The following is a 23,144-nucleotide window of genomic DNA, read 5'->3' as shown; positions in this document are numbered from 1 at the left end:
TAGTGTTTGAGATTCCTGGCAATTTAACTTATTTTCAGAAGAGTCAGGGGAATGGCGCTTAAGGTGGTAGTTGCCATTTTAGAAAGGGCTGTGTGTAGCCCAGGGTTGGAGCAGGCAGTGGGAGATCAGGATTTCTCAGGGTTTGTTCCAGGGTTTGGCACAGATTCATTACATGTGCTCCTAGCCTTATACAAAGGCTAAAATATTCAAAGGAGTTTACATGCCTCATCAATGGGTGCTCAATACCTAAATGTTGAAGTCTGTAAACCACTGTTAACAATGCAGATTTGGTAGGAGATTAATAATATGTAAAACACCTTGTGATCCTCCAGTGAAGTGGTTTTCAATCTGTGATCTGCAGACCCATGGGAGTCCAGAGAGCATGTCTAGGGGATCTGTGAAAGGAGACTGTAAAGATGGAGGTCCCAACCAGCGGGGAAGTGCTGCTGGTGCTACTGCTGCTGCCACTCCAGCTCCCCCCATGGCCAGAGGCTACCCAAATGCCAGCAGCAGGTAGCTCAGCACCCGCAGGGAGAGCGCGGCTGGGCAGCCCTGCCTCATCCTGCCACTGTTGCTTGACATGGGGCCTGGTAACGCTGCAGCCCTGTGGTCCCTCTGCTCACCCAGCAGTATCAGTCTATAACTGGAACATGTGTGTGAGGGTGGGAGAGAGAAAGGGAAAGGGGGGGGGCCGAGGGAATGCAGGAGGTGGGGAGAGAGAAAGGGAAAGAGAGAGAGCCGAGCGCATGTCAGTTTAGATGAAATTTCCATTGGGAAAACTGGCAGTCTCTTGAGGCGCTTAGGGAAAGCTTTATTTGGAACAATAAGAACTGTACATATTTTTAGTGAAAGGTTAGGTCCTACAAAACTGATGGGAGGTCACCAGCAAAAGTCTGGTGGGGCTTAAGGATATCTCCTGTCTCAGTCTGTACCTCGACTTTTCATCTTCACAGCACATCTAGTACATATGAATGTGTGAGGGATTGACATGGCAATCTGGGGGAATCTCTGGGTGAAGGGTTGCCTGTGTATGCAGGGGACTGTACCTGATGGCTTTCATCAAGAAGCTTCAACTCTGGGTTTCTTGAGTAAGAGAAAACAATTTTGACACACTCATAACCCTTGAAAACCAGGTGACACAGGACGGAGATGTGAAAAGCAAAATCAAAGAACACTTGCTGGCATTCAAATCTCAGTTTCGCTAGTATTTTCCTGAGATGGGCAATGAGACTGAGTGGATACGTAACCTCTTTGTAGCAGACTGCAACTGTAGGTCCTGCCTAACAGCTAAAGAAGAGGAGCAGTTACTCGAGTTATCCTGTGACGGGGGACTGAAACTTGAATTCAAGCAGGAACCTCTTGCCCAATTCTGGTTAAAAATAAAAAAGGAATACCCTGATCTGACAGATAAGGCCATTAAAGTCTTGATGCTCTTCATCACCACGTAATTATATGGAAGTGGGCCTTTGTATCAATAAAAATGAAATACTAAAACAAACTGGATGTTGAAGATCTAAGACTGAAACTGTCACCTGTCTACCAAATTTTCACATGCTTTCTGCCAAGAAGCAAGTTCAACCATCTCATTAGAACTGACAGCAAAATGATGAGTTCACAAAATTGTATTTTATTGTTGATTTTATTTTTAAGACAATAGTTTGTCAATAATTATCTACTTATGTTCGCTACACACACAACAGATTTCCAAAGGGGTTTGTGCCTCCATTCAAAATTTTTTAGGGGTCCATGAATGAAAAAAGGTTGAAAACCACTGCTTTAGTGGAAGGTGCTCTAAGTCAATGATTCTCAACCTGGCACCCAGGGGTGCCATCACATTTTGAAGGGTGTGGCCAGGTGTGAAGAAATAAGCAGAAAAAAGGGCAGGCTCAAGCTTGATTAGCAAATCCCCCATCCCCACTGCCCAGACCCACTGCAAGGAAGTAAGTACTTCCTGAAATACATAAATTAGTTTTTGAAACTGGGTGGTGATGGCTAGAAAAGGATATTTAGAGATTTGCTTTTGGGAATTGGCTTGTAGGTAAAGTAGATATGCATTAGAACAATGGTCCTGGGCAACAGCAAGGGTCAGTTGATTTCTAAAAAGCCCGCTTGGGCTTCAAGGGCCACTGTGTCTGACACAGGCAAGCAGCAAGCAGACGCACAGGCTGGGAAATTGAAAAGATGTACCCTACTTTCCATAGCATGAGATAAGGTGGCACTAGGTCACAGTGTCCAGCTTCAGAGCCCTTGGGATTTCCGGCTTTGGTAGATGGACCAAATCAGGAGAAACCACAAAGAACCAAATTAGGATATGTGCATGTGATGGGCTTGAGAAACAAAGGAATATGCTGATAGGACAGAACACGCACAGTATGACGACCGCAAAGAGACCAGTCAGCAATGCCTGAGCTGAAAGAGTCATCAGAAGAGGAAAAGAATACAAAAGGAGGGATTTCAGAGCAGGAAATGGTCCCCAAGAGGGGAACCTGAGGCCAGCATGGACAGAGGACACACCACCAACCTGTTTTACCCACCCCACATTCAAGAGAGAACCTCAGAGTGAAACTCGGGTACTGGCCAGACATACCTCCCCTCTGATGACAGCCCTAGGGCTGGTAGATATAGAATTGTTTGTATTATTTTTATCTGTTATCATTGTGTATCAATAAAATTCACCTATTATCAAATGGATAGGTCATGGTCCGTCTGTGGGCTTTGGGTGTGCTCAGAACAAGGTATTTGGGTCACAAATCCAGTGCCAACAGTACACGAACGTTATGGATGGGTGCCTGGAGTCCAGTGAGGGGCGTCTTGAATCTAATAAGGGGTGTTTCAAGTCCAAAAAGGATGAAGAACCACTGCTCTAAGTGGCCAGTTATGTTGCTGTTAGGACAGATTTGCTGTTAGCAAGCTCTGTCTTTGCTTCTTCATCCTTCGCTCTCAAGAAGGGGATAAAGTCATCCTAGTCTGAAAGCTCCTGTAATCATATCCAGTGTATGGCCACTGGAGAAGTTTGCTACTGTATGGAGTAGTCCAGGGTTTTGCTGTTTGATACTTCAGTGTGGAGGTCAGATTAGCTCCATGGTCTGTCATCAAGCTGCTGGGGTAGAAAGACAACTAAAGGTTAATCTCTTTTGCTCTTAGATCTTTCTGTAACTGTAATGTGATTGACTTGATGACTCCATCCTAGCCAGACACAAAATATCTAAGCCAGATCCGACACTTGTTGGATACCATTGATGGTTCTGCAGTTGAGAAGATTATTTTGGCTGTTATGAATCAATAGGCCTCTGATATCCCTGGCAACATTTTTGGAAAACCTGAGGGTGAGAGTTTAAGGAGGAAAAAAAAGAATCATGACATTGTTGGGTAGCATTGGGGTGCTGTTGCAGCTATCATGGTCCTGGAAAAAGATGAGTTGCAAGGATTTTTGTGAATGATACTTCTTCTTGTTGTGTGAGAGGTAGAATTGAAACTACACGTAGAAACCTGATGGGTAAATCCATATGGCAAGAGGTGATAAAGGAGTGGTAGCTATATGCCACCAAAGAGCAGGATGCTGGTTAGTCATGGACAGTGGTGAGGATGGGGTAGAATTAAAAGAGCAGAAGAAGAAAGTTGTTGTAAGGAAGCAGTTGTAGAAGCTGTCATAGGACCCCGAGTTTGTGGAGGGAAAGAATGTGGTGCAGAGTTGGTTGGTGTCTTTGGTTCCTTTGTTTCCTTATGTATGTGTGTACAAATAGATGTGAATGAATTTCTCAAAGGTGCTCAGGCCTGATCTCTTCTTTTATTTGTTTGTTTGATTTCCACCGCCCCCCGCCGAAGTCCCATGAGATCCAACGGGAGCAGTCTCAGGTTCATGAAGAATGCTTCTGAAAATGCCACTCTGGATGGTTAACGATATTTGTGTGGTGTATAAACATACGGGGAGGGCAAGGGGGCTGCCTTGGTTTCATTGCTGTAAGATCCAAGATTGCCTGCAAAGAGAACTAATGTAGTAGAACTACATGTATTTTTATTTGCATTTATGTCCTAGCTATATGTAACTTACTTGACTACAAAACACATAACTAGGACATAACAAATGGAAATAAAAATATTCAAACAAAAAGGTTGCCAGACGACTGGTCCATGTAGTCCAGGTTTCCACCTTCCTCAGTATGGGATACTTGGTTCTGGAAAGGAAGGTAACAGCCCTGTAATGCTCTCAAATGCAGTGCAGCGTGGTGAGGAGAGAGAAGCAGTGTTTTTCCTCGGATGTAGAAAAATACTTGCTTTACTTACCCTCTTGTAGAATTTCACCTGTCATTAACAGGCATATGCTTATCCAGATTTGTAGTTAGGGTGTGGCAGACTTTCCATTTATTTGGCTTTCTGGAAGATATAGCTAGATAAACACAACTTTTTAAACTCAGCATAGTGGAGATTGGATGAAATGCCATGGTTGATGTACAGGTCAGACTAGATGACCCAGTGGCCTGAACTGGCCTTTAAAATCCATGAATCTATTAATCATTTTCAGCAGTATGTTTGCCACAGACTGCTCCTGGCTACATCTGTGCAACCCTAATGAATTGCACTGGATAGATCAGAGACAATAAAATTACTCCATTTAAAAAAAAATCCAGTTCAAACTACTTCATTGCACTTTCTTTGCCTTGAGCACTGTTGTTGTATCTCTTCTTGTTCCTGTTGCTTTTACACCGTGACTTACACATCCTAGTGTAAATTAATGCCTAACTAAGTCTCTTAATTATCTGCATTCTTTATATGTTTGAGATAAATATGTATATTTTTTGGACGTGTGACTGAAAACTCAAACGCCACTGTAATTTAATCAGCTACTTTATCCCTTGAGCAATATTGGTAACTGTGTGTCTGTCTGCTGTAGTCTCATGTGGGTGCATCTGTAGTTTGTGATATTTTATTATGTAGACCTGAGTTTTATTAAAACACGAGCTTTCTAATCCACAAATACTGGATGGGTGAAATTAGAATATTCATTAGTGTAATAAGCAAAGCAAAGTTTTGTTGCTTTGTGTTGATCAAAGAAGAGAAGCATCTAATGAGGGTAGAGGGGGTGCCACAGTAAGCAGGGTCATGTGCTTTGAAGTTCTCTCTGATTCAGTTGCATCCTTAGGCTACTACTGACTAGCTGTTTGAAATGATTGGAGCTCCTGGGGAGTACTTACAATTAGCGTGTCTTTAATTTTGTGGGGTTCATTCATTATCAGTTCATTTTTCAGCCAGGTCAGTCATCCTGTAAGTGCAGCCTGAGAGCTTACCCTATTAAAACAAACACATGTGCCTCCATGCACATTGTGCCATGTATTTCTGTCATTCAGAGGGGCTTTGAAGCTGCCTAACCCGCAGCTATGTTATACTGAGACTCTGCTGTGCTGATGATTAATAGCGTGGACAGGGAACACTTGAGTATATGATGCAATGCTTCCTCTGTAGCCCTACCTTATCCTGTGGTGGTTAATAGGCAGTGTCATCATTTCTTTGAGGAACATAGTAATGCTACAAGAGCCAGTACCATCAGCATCAGCTCTGAGGATCTTGCAGTGAGACACTGGCCATTTTTAATGGCTGTCTGCCCGTTCACAAGCAGTTGCTATTTTCAGCTTGCCTAGTGTATCATGCAGCACAGAACATGCCACATTTTGTTGATGACCGAGTCTCAGGCTATGTGTAGCACATGATTTCTGATGCAGCTTCTAGATTTGCACCCACTGGGTGCATCCTCACAAGTGCACATATGTAGTGGCGTGCGTTTCCCTGGGACAAATAGCAGTGGCAAATGTTTGTGCTGCTATTTGTCCCTGGGCACACTCCTGCGTATGCACACTGGCAAGTGGCAAAGTGATCCAGAAGGGGTAGGGGAGGCTGGGGTGAGCACCTATGCTGGCTCCAACAGTCTTACTTGGAGCCCTGGGGTCCTGCCGGGCAGCAGCAGCACCAAGCCAGCCATTCAGAGCCTGGCCAGCAGCCAGAGCATGGCTCTAGCTGGCCAGGCTCCAGCTTCTGGCAGTGCGTGCTGCTGCCATGTGCACCACACCATTTTTTTTTAGCAGCATTTTTTTCTGACACCGGGAGATCCCAGTGTAAAAAAAAAAACAGCTACTGCGCTGCTAATTAGTGGTGTGGCAAACTGGTATACGTGTGCTGCATGTGGTTTACTGTTCCGTAAATGACTTTGAGGCAGCACCGCAAGCCACACATGCATGCTTGTGGGAATGTGCCTGCTGTGTTGATCCCTAGTATGGAGACCAGTAGAGTTTTCAACTGAAAAGCAGCTTGTGTACAGTAAAGCTGGATGGCAATAAGCAAAGCCAAGCCAAAAGCTCTTCACTTATCTAGTTTTAGTACTCAGACATTGTAGGGCATATCCAGATGAGCACACAAGTGCATTTCCCTGGGGACAATTAGCAGTGGCACAGTTGTGCCACTGCTTCTTGTCCCTGGAGAATGCCCCTGCATGTGTGCTCTGGCATGTGGCAAGTTGCCCTGGGTGGGGTAGGGGAGGCTGGGGCCAGCACTTGGGCTGGACCCAGCAGCCTTACCTGGGGTCCTGGGGCTTCAGCACCAGTAATTTGGGCACATGGAGCCTGGCCATCAGCTGGAGCGTGGATCTGGCTGGCCAGGCTTCAGTTTTGGGCAGGGCATGCTGCCACCATATGCACTACCCTGCTTTTTTCTGCTGCAGGTTTTTTTTACATTGACATTTCCCAGTGTCAAAAAAGCCTGCTGCATTGCAAACTAGCAGCATGGTGAATGCCTGCGTGTGTGGTGCATGCAGTTTGCAACACCGAAGATGGGTCTGCAGTGCCACAAACTGCACGTTTGTGCTTGTCCAGATATGTCCATGGTGGTTTTAAAATTTCTTCCGTTGTATTTTCTCCTTTTCTTGCTTTAGATCACTTATTACAAGAGTAATAATTATAGTCAATGGGAAGAAATGTTTTGAGGGAACAAAGGCAAAGAAACAAACGTTTGGACAGAAGCACTTATGATCAAAAATGAATTGCTTAATTCAAATGTTCATAATTATGAAAAATGTATCAAGACAGATACTTGACACGCATACAGTGCTTGAAGCAAAATGTGTGTTTCCAGACAGGTCATGTAGCAGTTCACCAAATAACACTGTTGTGCTGCATGCACAAGGAGACTTGCCTTTTCTCCTTTGGGAAGAAACTCTAGAATCTGCTAAAATGTAGACCTTTTGTGAAGAGTGATGACTTCTGTCTTTTGAAAGTACTAGTAAGCAAACAATAGCTTGTCATTTTGATGGGGGAAAGGGATCCAGGAATGGGAGGAAATAATTTAAAATAAATAGTTGTGATTGATTGGCTAGTACTTGAAAGAAAAAGATCACTGCCCTAAGGCCTCTTCACTACCACGAGCCTACACCAGATGTTGGCTGGCTAGCTCAATTGCTGTTCAACTTGTTTAAATCAGTGCAATTTGTACAGTTCACGGTTTTTATGGGACATTTCTCAACCATTACCTACCACTGCCTTAGGGAAATAATGTCAGATGACCCAGCAACCATCACAGCATTAGTTTCATGACTGTTCCTTGTGCGGAAAAATCTTTCATCTGTCCTCAAACAAATATTCTTAGGATAAAGCACTCTGCTTCTATTATTATTTTGTAATAACAAATGGACATGGTACCATTTTTTGCTGCTTTTCTTCTTGTTCACCCCAATAATCCCTTAGAAATCCTTCCCCCCCACTCCCTGCCCATTGAGATAATATATTAGTGACCTCTCTCATACTGATTTCCAGAGAGGGACATTGCAGTACTGAGCTGAATTGTGCATTGAGTTAATCATGCCTTCATGATGGCATACTGGTCTTAGCCTTCTTTATTAAATAGTTGTGTATCTGCATACTTTGGTGTGAATTAACAAGTGTGTAAATTTGAGATGGTAATTCATGCTAAATAATTTATTGATCTTTTTACTAGAATGTGGTAATTATCCAAAACTGTTCAATACTGTGATTTTCAGGGGCTGATTGGAATCAGTTACCTGTGAGCATTTGATGACTGCTGCATTGGTTGGTTGTGATTGGTCAGAAAATCTATTATGCTTTCATTTTCTTGAGGAAGGTGTGTGTAAGAAGTTCCAGCACAAATTACCATGTGTAATTTCTTACTAATATGCTCTTAAGTTGCTGTAAATTTGCTTTTTGTCAAAATTGATTTCCCTGGTGCTTGATTTCTCCATTTCTACAGCCTGTACAGTAAAATGGAGAAAGCAGAACTGCTAGTGTGGTGCAAGAAAATGGGCAATAACAAACAGAGTGGAACAGTGGTCTTGGTTGAAATATGGGTATTAAATTGTATATGTTGTTTAGGAAAATAAAAATAGTGGTGAAGGTGGTGGGGTAGCATCATGTATCAGTGAAGCAGCCCTTGGAAAAGAAATGATCTGCTTGAGAGAAAATCATTGGCAAGAGATGGTAAAAAATGCTTCAAAAGCATTGTTCTCAGGGTCTGCTATAGGCTCTTCCCAGCCAACACTCTCAGGGTTGAGACTTGGATTTGGATGACAATCTTTTTATGATTATGGTGCATTTTACTTTCCCAGCTACAGATTGGTTGCATTTGGTTTCCAGTAATGGTAGGACACAGATGTTCTCAGATGAAATAAACAATACATTACTCTGTCAAATGGTTACTGAACAAATGAGAGATAATGCTATTTTAGATTTAGTGTTAGTGAATAACAAGGATATTCTAGATGAGCATATTGTAGAAAAACAATATAAATGACTTCTTGTATTAGGTCCAATGCATTACCCTTGTCTATCCAGATTTAAGTGAAGCATTTGATACAGTGTCTCTCACAACATTTTTATCTAAGGCAGAGAAAATGGGGTTAATGCTATAATCTTAAGGTGGATAGAGAATTGGCTAAATGGGCAACTATATAATACCTTACAGTGAAAGGGGAGTTATTTGTCAGGAGAACTGGTACTTGCAGTGGTCCTTGCGGATTAGTCTTAGGACCATCCTCTTTAATACTTTCATAGCTGCCCTCCCTTCTAATACTTTTATTAACAGCCTTCAAGCAAGAACGAGATATGTACTGATGATGACATGAAGTTGGAAGGCATTGCCAGCTCTAGGGGTGTGTGTGTGTGTGTGTGTGTGTGTGTGTGTGTGTGTGTGTGTGTGTGCGCGCAGTTAATTAGCTGAAACAACAAAAAGTGACTCATCTTGGAAGAATCCATTCACCAGAACGTACATAGCTAAGAAATGCTTTTGTATCTTGAGAAAATATTGAGACCTCTAAATCCACTGTCAGAATTTTGCATGTATCGATTGGTAGATTGTAGTCATTCGGCTGATACGAAGGTAAATACGTGTCTGTTTGAATAACATTCTGACAACATAATCCATGCCGTGCAACATCTAATTCGGAGCCTCTGTTTTTAAAGTAATCTTCTAGAACACATGGCCTGTTTAGGAATCAACAGTTTGTGTTCATGTTTTAGTGAATAATGAAAGAGTTATTTTTGTGAAGGGAGTGAATTATTTAGTGCATGTGATGTTGATTTGTGAACAAGAATCTCTTCATGTCTCCCTGCTTTTCATCTTTCCACTCTTTTGCAGTATATGGGTGTTCCTCTGTGACAGTTAAAGAGAAAAGTAGTGAATCTGAGACAGGCAGATGCAGTACCTAGCTGGCTTACTTTCTCATGCTTGTTCTGGTACTGTATCCCTTTCTGTCATACCAGTATATAGTGAATCTTTGCATCACTGAGTTTGGAACTGGTGATTTTTATTTTTTTTTTGTCTTCAGGATAAAAAAATTGCAGAAACTAGGGCTGGGAGGGACCTCAAGAAATCATTTAATTCAATCCCCCTGCTTTGCTCTAGGGAGGATTATCTCTGTCTAAACCATCCCAGACAAATGTTTGTCTAGTCTGCACTTAACAACTAGGAGTAAGTGTATTCTGTGTATATGGTTAGGAGCAGATTTTTTTTTCAGGATTAAACATGCATAGCTGCTATAATGATGCCCATAATTTCAGATGCACTTTTGGCCATGCAATTGTGTACACTCATTTCTTCATTCATTCCTGTACAGTTTCCTAGGCATGCATATTCTAATCACTCCCATCACTGCAGTATCTGACTGCCTCCATGTAGTAAAGAAATAGAGATGATTATTTCTGTTTCCAGAAGTCCTGCAGGCTTTTATAGTTGTGATAGTGAATTAGCTGCACATTGAGCATTGGGTGATGTTTTCATTCGCTTTTTTGAAAGAAGCTCCATAAACAGTGGGGTCTGGACCTTCCTGTAAAAACCAATAATTGTCCAACTTTTCAATATATGAATTGGATATTGTTTAAACCATGACCTGTTTGTGTTTTCAAAACAATTAATAGGATTTTTAAAAGCTGGGGTAGATAGGATCCTTTCATTGCTTAGAAGGATCATGAGTTCTGGAGTTCTTTCACAGTATCTGGCTCCATTTATGAAGTGTCCAAGCATTGGGTTTGGTTTATCACAGGGGTGCTCAGCCTTTGGCCTGTGAACCAGATGAAGCCCACAGAGTCAAGGTATCCGGCCCGTGGGGCTCCCCATGGGTGGGAAAATTTGGCAGCAGCGGAGCAGCGCTAATTAATACAGCCACCTTCCCCCTCTGCCAAAATCCCAAACCTCAAGCCTTGTGGCAGACAGGAGCCTGGGCATGCCTCCTTCTTCTTCCCACCCCCTCCATGGGGCCAGATTGGGACTGGGTCAAGCCGCCTCTTCCACAGGGCCAGGTTGGGGGCCTGCCGTGTTGGCCCTGGGCACCAGCTCAGGACCATCAGCTGGATCCAGTCTGTGGATAGACCAGGCACTGTCCATCTGGGCACTGGTTTATTGTATTAATCAAGCAGAGTCAATCAAGTTGTGTATTAGCAAGAGAGAAGAAGGAAATCTGTCACTTGTCCATTTCTTAGTATTCTCAATTGAGCAATGCTAATTTCAGTAGCTTTTATTGGCATGGCAACATCCATACTGTATCCTAAGTTAGGAATCTAATTGTTTTGATGTCATATTTCATCACTAAATCATCTAATTTCAGTTAAACTTACCTGGTTTGCACTTATTAATTGGTGTATTTACCAGGGCTACATGCATAAGGCTGTCTTTTGTGTTTTATTGCATAAGAAACCACTCAAATAATTAAACACCCCCACTTCATTAAAGTAGTAATACTCACTGTTTTTCCTCCAAGGATTTAAAGGCTAGATCTGTAAAGCTTGTTAGGTATCTGGCTCCAGGCACTGAAATTTCAGCAACTCTTGCAATCCTTTACAGAAGTAGGCAACTATTAAGATCTCTGCTTTACAAATAAATGAAAGGCCAGATCCACAAAAAGACTTAAGTTCTTACATCCTGCCCCTGTAGTCACCCAATGACAAAATTTAGATTCTTAGGAACCCCACTAAGCTACCACCTAGTCCTAAAAATGCCTAGTGTCAGACAAGGTTCCTTGGGTGAATTTGATATCTTTTATTAGACCAACCCAAATAGTTGGAGAATATTTATTAAGCAAGCAGTGTCAGCACATTCGCTCCTGACAAAAGATTTCTCTTCTGGCTGGTAAGGTCTTATCGGCATACCAAGAATTGCTGGAGTCCCAACGGTACCAAACTAATATATACTTAAGCCGTTTCAAAATCCATGAATCGGGTGTTTCTTTGTGTACGGTGTCTGTAGGACCCAACATTGGAATGGGAGATAGCAGGGAAAGAAATGCCTTATTTGTGGTTCCTGACAGGGCCCGAACACCCAGGAATCTCAATGTTACTGTGCCTTTATCCCTGGTAAAGCCATGCATATAACTTTAAACTATCACTGTAGAATCACTTTATACTTCAAAAGTGTCTGTGATCATAACCCATAGCAAATTTATTGTAGAAACAACAAGTCTATTCACTCACAATACATATGTAGTCTGTGCTGAGCTTCTAATACTAGATACAGCCTTCGTGAAATATGATACTTGATCACTCAGCTGAAGATGAGGCTCAAACTGGGAGAACTGGGCTTGTTTATTAGAATGAGTGTCCCTGATACAATTGAATCCAAGTTCATCCCTTAAGATACCCCATATAAAACACTTTTCACCAAGTGTCAACCAGTGTGCTTTGGCTCATGCTACACAGAAATCAGAGTAAATGGAAATGCCAATCTTTTCTCTTCCTATCTTGCTATATTAGCCAAGTGCTTGACTCCTGAAGTGGGATTACGACTGTCTGAATAGTCTCCCCAACCCCCTCCCCCAGTAAAATCCAGTGGATGTTTTTGGCAGCTGTTTTTCAGAGAGGGTAGACTGCAGGTTAAGAATAATAGCCCTTGTCACTTCACGTAGCCTTGTTATTGGAAATATTTAGTGCCAAAGCTGGGCTGTAGGGGTAATGTCTAGGATGTGATGATGTTGCTTCTTGCATCAGTGAGCACAATATTGATTGTAAACTGTCGGCCCATGTGCATGCTGTGTGGTATTCCCAGAGTCAGACCACAATGCATCAGGCAAGTGTCTTGCACACTGCATTAACTAACACTGCTATAACAGCTTGGTTGCCATTCCTTAATACATCTCTTCAACAGCTCTCTAGCTCTTCTGCTGATGGAAAACGTTCAAAACTGAAGCTGGATGGTTTTTCACACATGAGCAACAAAAGGATAAATAAGATAATGCACCATGCAAATCCTTCACTTGACAACGCAGGGTTTATTGTGGAAGGTGCTGAGGACTAGCAACCCTCATTGCAATTAATAACAGAGCCGCTGGCACTTTGCAGCTGTAAGGATCAGGAAAGTAGCTGTTGCCTAGATGCTAGCTTGTATAAATGACTAGGAAACAGTGCCCAGAGACATGTTTGCTGCAATAATAAAAAAAGGCATGGCAGAAATGAATTAGTCTGCTCCTAGCATTGTAGAGTATGTGTACAGACGTGCCGTCTGCAGAAAGGGCTTCTAGGCTATGCATCACAGACACTGCCTATCCCGCTTAGAGTCTGGTGGTACAGACCTTGTGTGCTGCCGTTAAACTGCCTAAGAGCCTGTATTTACTCCTTGCTTTCACCTACGTGTATCCCACGATCCTTGCTCTTCATGGAGCCTGCTTGGAAAAGCTATTCAGCTCTCAGCTTGGGGTTGAACTGAGAGCCATGACTGCAGCTGTTCTGTTAAGCCCAACAGAGCAATAGTTATGACTGTGAGAAGTTCATTACAAAGTCTGTGTATGAGACAGAGAGAGTAAAGTGCAGCCCGTTCTTAAATAATTTCCTATGAACAACTACAGTGGAAGTCCCTGGGTGCTGAAGATGCTCTGCACCTCTGAAAATTGGGCACGTGGGATTTATGGACTCATGGAAGTGTGGATGCAGATCTTTCTAGAAGTTTTAACAGATGCAGGAATGGGATACTGCCAGTCAGTAAAAACCCTGGACCTATGGCAGGACTCCTATGGCAGGACCCAAGCAGAGAGTCCTGGAAAGCAAGGTATTCTGCCACATCCTCTTGAGGATGGCTGGCTTTTCAGTGTTCATACTATCATGGCTGTTATTCTGGCCTTCAGATCCAAAGACCAAATCTAGCTGTCAGTGGTGGCTCTCCTCTAAGGTGCCACCTTGGTTTAGGACTGAGGTTTGTTTTTTTTTAACATAGGGCAAGGCTAAGCTCATGGAATAGCTGTCTTCCACAGTCAGTGCTCCTCAAACTGGGAAGAGCACAGCCCACAGGTCACCCGAATCTGTCGGTGTAGGTAGCCTCCTCGAGAGAGGATCTAAAGTAGCTCCTGCTGGGTTCTTGGCTGGTGCGGGGAACTTTCTTCCTTTGTTCCTCACCCCACTGCCCCCCTTCTGATGTAACTGCGGAGGAAGAATAATGGAGGGATCCTAGTTTAAAAATCCCAAATTCTCTGATTTAAAAAAAAATCCCAAATGAACTGATTAAAAACCCCCCCAATCCGCGTTTTTTCCGCAATTAAAATGAAACCACCTCTCTCTCTCTCTCTCTCTCTCTCTATATATATATATATATAGATATATCTATATCTAGATTAGATATATCTATATCTCTATATATACACATAGGGACCAGTTGAACACAATGTTTTATTGATATATTTACAGTTTTTAAAACAAATTGGAAGCCTACCAGACCAGTGCCTCAATTACTATAATAAAATAATTTCTAAATACCTATACATTTTGGCATTTGATTTTGGGTTTTTCATTATAGAAAATCAGAGCTCACCCTGCCCCTTCACTCATCAGGATGTAGGTCCAACTGCAGCTGTCCCCCCCAGCTGCTTTGTGGTGCTGAGCAACACTGATATGCCGGTGTCCTGCCTCTCCCTGTGCCATTGCCCCTCACTCCCAAGCTACAGGTCTCTGGCCCGGCCAGTGCCCCTCACTCCTAGCCCACAACCCCCCACCCCTTCCAATGCCCCTCATAGCCAATACGCAGCCCCCCATGCTTTCAGCCCTGCTGGTGTCCCTCACTCCTGACCCACAGCCCTCTGTCCCCTCCCCCAGCCATGAGTGATTGGTGCCTCCTGAATCTGGAGGGACACCCGCAGAAGCCACTGACCCTGTCAAGGGGGGGCACCAGCCCTACCAACAGCATCAGTGTTGGCCGTCAGAGAGGACACCGGCCCCGTTGGGGGGGCACGTGCACCCCCTACCAGTCGCCTATGCCCCCAGCCCTGCCAGAGCAGACCCCAGCTGCCAGGGCTACTGGACCAGGCTGCCTGCTCCCTGCTCCATGGCATCAGCTGGAGGCCTGCTGGCAGCGTATTCTCAATCTGGCTCTGGGCAGTGCCCTGGCTACGCAGCTGCCCCCCAGCCCCAGCCGCCAACCCTGCCCCATTCTCCCTCACTCACCGTGGCCGCTGCCACAACCTGCCCCCCCTCTCCCACACTGCCTGTGCCCCTATCCTCCCCCCTCTAGACTTACCTTCAGGAGCTGCTCTTCACCACTGCTTGGGGCTGTATTCCCGGCCATGTGCGGGCGTGCACATGTACACATGCCCGTGGCGTCCCCTGCATCCCACTGCCCCCAGCCCCTTGCAGGCTGGAACTCGGCCAGCCTGCAAGAGGGAACCTGTGATTTCCCATGTTTTTCTCCTGTAAAGGAGAAAATCTGCATTTTTCCATGGCAAATGGAAAACCCGGATCCCTGATGATGAGACTGGGGAATGGAGGCAAGAAAAAACTAAATAGGAAAAGATATTATTATTATTATTTAAGTTTTACCAAAGTTCTCCTGAATATCTACTTTTTTGACAAGAAATTTGAATTGTTGAGCACCAGCCCTGCACCCTTGTGGACCAGCTGTTACAGGGACTTCTTTGCTCTGCAGAGAACTAGCATGAGGCCATAGACTTCTCAGTACGTTGCTCAAATTACCAACACATTCTTAATACAAAGATGCTCACAAGTTTTAAAGCTCTGGAAAGGAACCTGACTGACCACCAAGATTGCCCTCTGTCTTGGTTTTTGGAACGGCTGTGATACAGGCATTAATCGAGTGAAGTTTTCTATGCAGCTGACAAGCATCGTTTTTGACTTGCAGGATTCCTCTTGGTCCCTTCATTTGGTCTGTGGTGCCCCTGACACTGCTAACCACAGAGCGTGGGTGGTGCTGGCCCTTATTCATTCTAGGCACTAGACAAACTTCCAAATCACTTTACCTCCCTGTCCTTCTTTTCCCCTGCCTTTCTGCTGTGAATTCTCTGCGCTCGTGGAATCAAACATTTCATGTAGCATAAGCAGTTCATACTACCCCTCCAAACGTGGGTGCTGATCTCAGCAGTGGATACAACCAGAGATCTGCACCAGCAGGATCATCATACCATACTCAAAGCTGTTGCAGATTCCCCCCAGGCAGTAGATCCCACCCTTATGCAACTGGCTGCATCAAGTTCCTACTGATGGGTAGGTTCGACCAGTAAGCTAAAGGTGGAAACTATTTCTAATTTCAGGGTCAGATGCACTCTGTTGCCCAAAGGTTCACCAAGATGTCAGGATATATTTGGTCTTGTTGCTAGGTATAGCAGGGCTTCCAACGGCATGAGCAGCCTGGCAGACAGTTGACTTTCCTTTCTATAATTCTGGTGCCAAAGGCTTAATATATTGCATAACATTTAGAAAGCAGAACAATCAGTGAATCCACACATAAAACACATTTGGGACAACTTTTACTTCTGATGCCAGAGTGCAGGCTTTCTTTACAGGAACAAAAAAGGAACATTTTTTTAAAAAATGACTCATTTACTCTTGCTAATTTTTTAAAACCATTTCATTTTTTAAAAAAAAAGTTACTTCTGAAAGCCATTACTTGTAATAAATGTATAAGCCAGCATACTTTTTTTTTTTCTTCTTTTTTTCTTGTAATCATTCCTTTGAACAAGGCAAACTCTTATCCGGTCCTGCCCTGAGCAGTCTCATGAAGAGTGGACAGGGTATTAAATAGTTAAATAACAATTAGAAGCTTGGATCCAAGTACTTGAAGGGTGGCTTCCTCTTGCCCCAGAGAAATTTACTGAAGGTCCCCAGTTAGCTATGCATTTTATGTAATTTCCTTGTGGGATTTAGTGCCCCTTGAGAAAGTGGCAGAGAGTCTCACTTGTAAGGTATCAAACTTGGTAAGACATAGCAGAAAATGCTGGAAATCCAAATCACACCTTACACAAGAGGCTTTAAAGAGTGCATTTTGCCTTTAAAAATTTATATAACTTTTTCCTGCAACAATGAAAGCTGCTGGCTCTATTGCTCACTGTTCACAAGCAGAAAGAATGCACAGCACATTAGGTATCCATTTTTAACACGATAGTGGTTTTTGTTTTTACTTTTGTTGCAGCAGCAGTTCACAGACTGAATAAAAACTTCAGTTTTAATTGGATCATTCCTCAAATAAAGAAGGGACCTGAATAATCCTTGCAGTAGAAAGGGGCAGCCTTGGCATGCAAAGAGGAAGAGTTATTATTTTTATTATTATTATTATACTGTAGAACCATGGACAACCTCTATGTGAAGCAGTCAGGTGCTAGCAGCTATATATGGTGGTTTTCCTTAGAATGTCATAAATTAGCAACTTATATTTTATCTTTAAAAAAAATAAATTGAATGAATAAATAAATAAATTAATTTTAAAAAAGGAAAAGAGACAGTTATGACATGCAAGACATGAAAACAGAACAATTCAAAATGACTAAAGCAAAATACAAGTTATGTAGAAGAAAAGCCCAGATTCATTTTGGTTTGAAATAAATGCATTTTGGAAGCATTATTTATAAAGGTATTTCATATACCAAAAAAGGCACCACAGTATCTACAGAGCCAAATCCTTAAGACTTTCTGTGGGTTGTGAAGAAGGAAGGTAGCAGCCTTGATTAGAATATACAGTTCTTAGTGTACAGTTGATTTCCCCCCCTCCTATAAACTCATTCACTGCAAATCTGATCTTTTCTACTTTGTTTGGTTTTGCTGTCAGTTCAAAAACTATATGAATTTAAAAAGCCATTGGCAGGGGAACAACATTCTAATTTTGCACAAAACAAGTGAATTATCTCCAAAATGATACTAAAAAAATGGGATTACTTAAACAACGAGCATGTGTACACATGCACCTGCACGCACACACACAAACGCACACACGATCATACCCTTTTTTCTGACCTTAGCTGACTTTTTAAAAATCCCATAATATAGTGTTTATCTTCATTTTAAATCAGCAGATGCCTACAACCAAAACAATACTAGGAACCACCAAAGATTACTCAGTATAATAAAAGCATCAGAAATCCAAGCCTGCTATCAAAGGGACCATATCATTTGGTCGAGTTCAGTTCTCCAAAAAGTAAAACGAAAATGTGATATCTACTGGATTTGCCAACCTGTTACTTTTAAGTTTTGAGGAGGCTGGGGACATTGGAATCTGTTTGTTCACCTCTACAAGGTTGTTATATGCAGAGGAATAATTAACCAAATGAACAGGAAGGAGGGGGGAAAAAAAGAAAAAGAAAGATTTGAAATCTTGTGTTTACTAGTATTCAGTACATGAGATTCCTAAAGAATAACTTTTCCTCCTAGTTAACCTTGTCCTGAAATATATACAGGTTATTTGTTGCTGCCACTGCTATGATATTTTCTGAAGGGTGCCAAGCTGTATGCAAGATCTTTTTACTAAAGTCCAGACTGTCCACACTAATTTCATCTTTCCTTCGTTTGCCCCCTACACACACTTTGCGGGGCTTGAGGATGGCCCGAGGCTTGCTGTTTTCCCTCGAGGCCTCTAGGGTGACATCACGCTTCGTGTTGCGATCAAACATTCTGAAGAAATTGTTGTAGGAGCCAGTCATTATGACGCTGCAAAGTAAGCAGAAAGAAGGGATGAGCCGAATGTACAGGACACAGCAGCAGGAGTGTCCTTGCAAGCTCTTCCTTCTGGACCCTTGAAACAACAGATCAGATTCATGATCCTTCCACAGAAGGAAGAGCTGAGGGGGAGTCAACATCATCACTGAATTGTTCGCTAGAGATTGCTATAGTGGTTTGCTAGAGATTTGCTCTCAGTTTGCAGGCCTCTCCGGGGATGATTTGGCTTAATGTGTTTGTTTTTTCCATGTTGCTATTTGCCGAGTTCAAATGAGGTGAGAACTAGACTGATAAATGATACTCTTTTTGAACCTCACATAATTTCAGGATCAGGAAATTCTGGAGAACTCCATTCCTTTTCTACCATATCGAAAAAAAAAATATTTGGATTTGTTGGGTAAGGCTGGGATGCATCTCCTCAAGTTTATTTCCTTACTTCTTTCTTAGGGAAATTTCCATGAAAGTTATTTCCTCGCCCCTCAATAATAATGAGTTAAATATGGACTATGTAATATGGGACAAGTGTTTCAACTAACCTGAATACTGGCCTCGTTTGTTTCTAACTACTGATGAGTTATAGAGAAACTTCCTTGATCTAGATTAGATAAGGGATTTGGATTTAAACCTAGCCCCTATTGAGTTAATATTTTGATGATGTTGAATTCTTACAAGATTTAGATACACAATTGTGTAAATCCTCTGAGATCAACTCATCATGAATGATTTCTTCTGCCTAGCATTAATATTACTTTTTGCAGTTTTGGACCAAAATAAGTTATCACGTTGAACCCAAATTTCACAGAACACCTGGGCTAAGTACAGACAGTCAAAAGGCCCAAGGCTGAATCAATTCAATCTTCACAGGTCAGTCTAAGCTGTGTAGATTGAACTGATAAACAAGTGAACAGACATTCACTTTTGATTCTGGAAATGCAGCCACATGGTTGCAGTGGCTCAGGACCAAAGTTGAAGGGTGCTAGAGCATGCCTCCCTGCTTAGGTAGAGAAGACAGCTTGGACCAAAGCTAGTCCTCCCGCCCTGTGAAGGGGGGGTGGTGGCATTGCAGGGAAGGTGCAAAGCATCCTGGGATGCTGGGGGACTGTGAGGTAACTTGGAACCTAGAGGGGATCTGGGACAGAAGTTCAATTAACTGATTTAACTTAAATAAGTTAAGTCTGATACTATATTGATCTAGGTTTATCTTAAACTGGCTTAATCCATTTTGAAAGTGGTTTATATGCGCTGAACTTCTCTTGTGTTACAGATTTGAACTGGTTTCTGATTACTTATACCAGTTTATGTGTAACCTCTGTCCCTAGGTCTCCTGATATATTGGCATATCCGAACCAAAACCAGAACCAGAAAAAATAGTTATCTATATACACACACACACATATATATGAAGGAAACCCTCTAAAGCTCTACACCAAACCACTAGGCCAACAAGCAAGATGTCAGAGAAAGGACTACATAGCAGAAGAAAGGGAAGAGCCAATAGTATTATGACCAAGGGTCCAGGGTTAAGGATGAGATCCATTTTGTACATAAAAAAGGAATTCAAATGCTCTGTTTTGTAAAGAATACAGAATATCATCTCTAAATTTACAGCACTTCTTAAGTGCAGAATGAACAGTACAATCTGTAGTTTGGGAATCCATGAGCAAAGTCCCCCTTATAATCTAGAATGATGTTTCTTACCTGTCAGACCCATTCCAAACACATTCAAATTTATCAAAGATGCAGTCATTCTCATAGAGAGAGCACAGCTTGCTTCGGAGGTAATCGTGAACCTGACAGCAAAAAAAGGGCAGGATGAGAAACAATACCATGCTTTCTGGAGGTTTAGTTGAATGCCTTAAGTCTAAAATGGAACAAAAAGAGGCACCAATTTCCTAGCATAGTACCTTCAATACCAAATTGCAAATTACTTATTAGCAGGGATCTGGGTTTCCCATTCGCCATGGAAAAACATACAAAATATGCGTTTAAAAGAGAAAAATGTGAGAAATGGCAGGTTTCATCTTGCAAGCTGGCAGAGATCCAGCCTTCAAGGGGCTGCTTGGGGCTGGGGGGAACAGGAGGAGGCAGGGGATGCCATGTGCAGTTTTGGGAGCTGTGGGCCCTGGCCCTGGCCCTGGCCCTGGCCCTATAGCCCTGGTAGCTCGGGGCCTCCTCCAGCAGGGCAGAGGGGGCAGGAGACTGTGGGTTGCAAGTGAGGGGCACCAGCAGGGCGGGGGGTGCTGGGCTGTGGGTGAGGAGAGTTTAATCTGAGAATTTGCTATTTTTAAACAGAGAAAACCAGGATCTCTGCTTATTAGTTTTGCATTTCAGCTACATGGTCCAGTGAGTTAAAAATGTGACTAGAGTTCCTGATGTTTAACTTACTAATCCATCCACAACCAAATGCACTGATGCGTATAGTGACTGACTTGCTGTGTTCTCTGAAATGGAGTTGGACAGAACTTTTAAATGCACTCATTCACACGTTTTCAATCATTTTCCAGTTCCAGTGAATAAAAAATGAGTGCCATTTTAAATATAGCTTGAGCACCATATATTGAGGATTTGGCAGTGCAGGGCCGCAAATACTATATAAAGAAAGATTTGTCTCAAGGAGCTTGGCACTAGACTGGCACAGGGTAGAGTAGGTCTGGGTTAAGGGCAGTTATCAGAACTCTGCTAGCAAACCTGCGTTACCCTCATGCAAAACACGCCCCAAATGTAAACCTGCACATTCACCAATTCATCCAAAATTACAACTGGGATAAAAGCGATGTTTTATGTAATTACAAAAGCTTATGAAGCAATCGTACTCCAATTTAAAATTGTAGGCAAAACTTTAGAGAGAGTAGGCACAAATTCTTATACACTGTTTTTATTTTGTACTCCTAAATTTTATGCTTTTTTAACCCTAACTTCTTCCTTGTGATAACTCAAGCACATCCCATCAAAAGGGGCAGTCTGAGTGTTTCCTTCTTTGTTCCCACATGTCTAGTACAGTGGTGCTCAACCTTTTTGTGTGTGGAGCCAGATGGGTAATGCCTGGTTCCTCTGCAGGCTGGATCCAGCTAGTGGACCTAATCCAGTACCTGGGGTGCATGCGGTGGGGCCTAATTCAGCTGCATAGATGAGGGCTGCGTGGGGCAGCCCAGCCCCTATCCAGCCATGTGAGGAAAAGGGACTTGGCCTGGCTCAGCGGGGAAGAGGGGGCATGACCCAGCTCTGATCCAGACTTGCATGGGGAGGGGTCACGGTCTGATTTGTGGGAGGAAGGAGGCATGGCCCAGCCCTAGCCTGGCTGGTTGGAGGGAAGGGGGCATAGCCCATCCCCAAAACAGCCACATAGGGGGAGCGGGCATGGCTTGGCCCTGCGGCAAGAAGGTGCGGGGGGGCAGCCTGGTTCTGATCCAGCCATGTGGGGAAAGGGGACTTAGCTGGGCCCTGATCTGACCATATGGGGGGACAGTTGTGGCCTGGCTCTGACCTGTCATGCTGAGTTTGGGATTTTGGGAGCGGGGGGGGTGGTGGTATTAACTGCCACTGCTCCCCTGCCACCAAATTTCCTGACTTATGGGGAGTCCCATGACCCATATTCAAAGGCTCTGCAGCCCAGAGGGTGAGCATCCCTGGTCTGGTATACCATCACCTCTGAGAAAGTAGTACCTGGTACGTCTCAATGGGTCTGTTCTCCATGTTCAGGTCCCATACTTTGACTGTGAGATAATCTCGGGTCATGATATACCTCCCACTGTGACTGAATTTAACATCAGAAATTGAAGAGATGATTTCAGAAAAAAATGACCTGTTACTTGGGTCTTCAGGCTCTTCAAAAACTGCAGAACAGAAGAAAAAAAAATCAACAGCATAAAGCGAACAGTAGGTCAAATCAATATCTTCTGAAGAGAAAAGGCTGGTCATGTAGCAATTGCACAGGGGGGGCAAAATCCAGGAGAATACTTGATCATATACTTTATATAAGAGCATTCCTATACAAGCTCCTATATGGCGATTTGGTATATTTTTTAAGTTACAGGAGTCTTGGAAGATAATGACTGTTCGAAAGTCTAGAACATGGGATTGCCATTGTGAATCTGAACCCAGGCTTCTATCATCCAGTGTCCTGCCTCTGCCAGTACCAGAGGTCTCAAAGAAAGATGCAAGAAATCTCAAAGTGAGGATATATGGAATAACCAGCTCTTACGGCACATTTTTTCTGACTGATATTTATATCTGAGGGCTCAGCATTTTTAAAAAAGAGAGAGGGAGGAATGGGAGTGGAACCTGAGCTGTACTCAGTTGTGTTTATAATATTTGCTAGGTGTCCTTCTACGTTTGAGGCCAAGCCTGGAAGGTGTCTTTGACACTGAAGTCTTTATGTGAAGGTAAAACCCCATCAGAGGAGATGTGGTGGGGTTTTGCGGGGGTGGGGGAAGCTGTTTTGTTTTTTCATTTTTTCAGTTTAGTTCCTCCTCCCTATAATAAATAAGGAAACACTGGTGTCAGCATTTGGATGTCCCCCAAAAGACACATACTAAACAGTGAAGTCTAACACTAAAATGTAATGGGCAGCAAAACTATTGTGTTTCATTTCATCTGGGAATTTAAAATTACATACAACAATCTTATTTTCATTTTTCTAGCCTTACAGCTCTGTTCAAAGTGTCATAAAAATCACAATCTATAAAATATGAATTTCCTAAATTACAAGCTAGAATTACAAAGCAGGCTGTCAGTGCACAG

General features: G+C 42.9%; 1 protein-coding gene and 1 long non-coding RNA gene across 4 annotated transcripts in view; one reads left to right on the top strand and one right to left on the bottom strand.

The window, feature by feature from the left end:
• LOC112551017 overlaps window positions 1-23,144 on the top strand; it is a 199,491-nt gene that overhangs the window by 40,053 nt on the left and 136,294 nt on the right. The gene's annotated exons all lie outside the window — the stretch shown is intronic.
• PPP2R2B (protein phosphatase 2 regulatory subunit Bbeta) overlaps window positions 16,219-23,144 on the bottom strand; it is a 162,654-nt gene continuing 155,728 nt past the window's right edge. The window contains exons 7-9 of the mRNA XM_006028165.3: window positions 22,068-22,237; window positions 20,103-20,194; window positions 16,219-18,395 (exon numbers count right to left, since the gene is read on the bottom strand). Of these exons, the coding sequence (XP_006028227.1) occupies window positions 18,116-18,395; window positions 20,103-20,194; window positions 22,068-22,237 (542 nt within the window). The 3' untranslated portion in view covers window positions 16,219-18,115. The remainder of the gene's footprint in view (window positions 18,396-20,102; window positions 20,195-22,067; window positions 22,238-23,144) is intronic.

The sequence above is a fragment of the Alligator sinensis genome, unplaced genomic scaffold (assembly GCF_000455745.1).
Source record: "Alligator sinensis unplaced genomic scaffold, ASM45574v1 scaffold135_1, whole genome shotgun sequence".
Taxonomy (NCBI): domain Eukaryota; kingdom Metazoa; phylum Chordata; order Crocodylia; family Alligatoridae; genus Alligator; species Alligator sinensis.
This window is presented reverse-complemented; position numbering and strand designations above follow the sequence as displayed.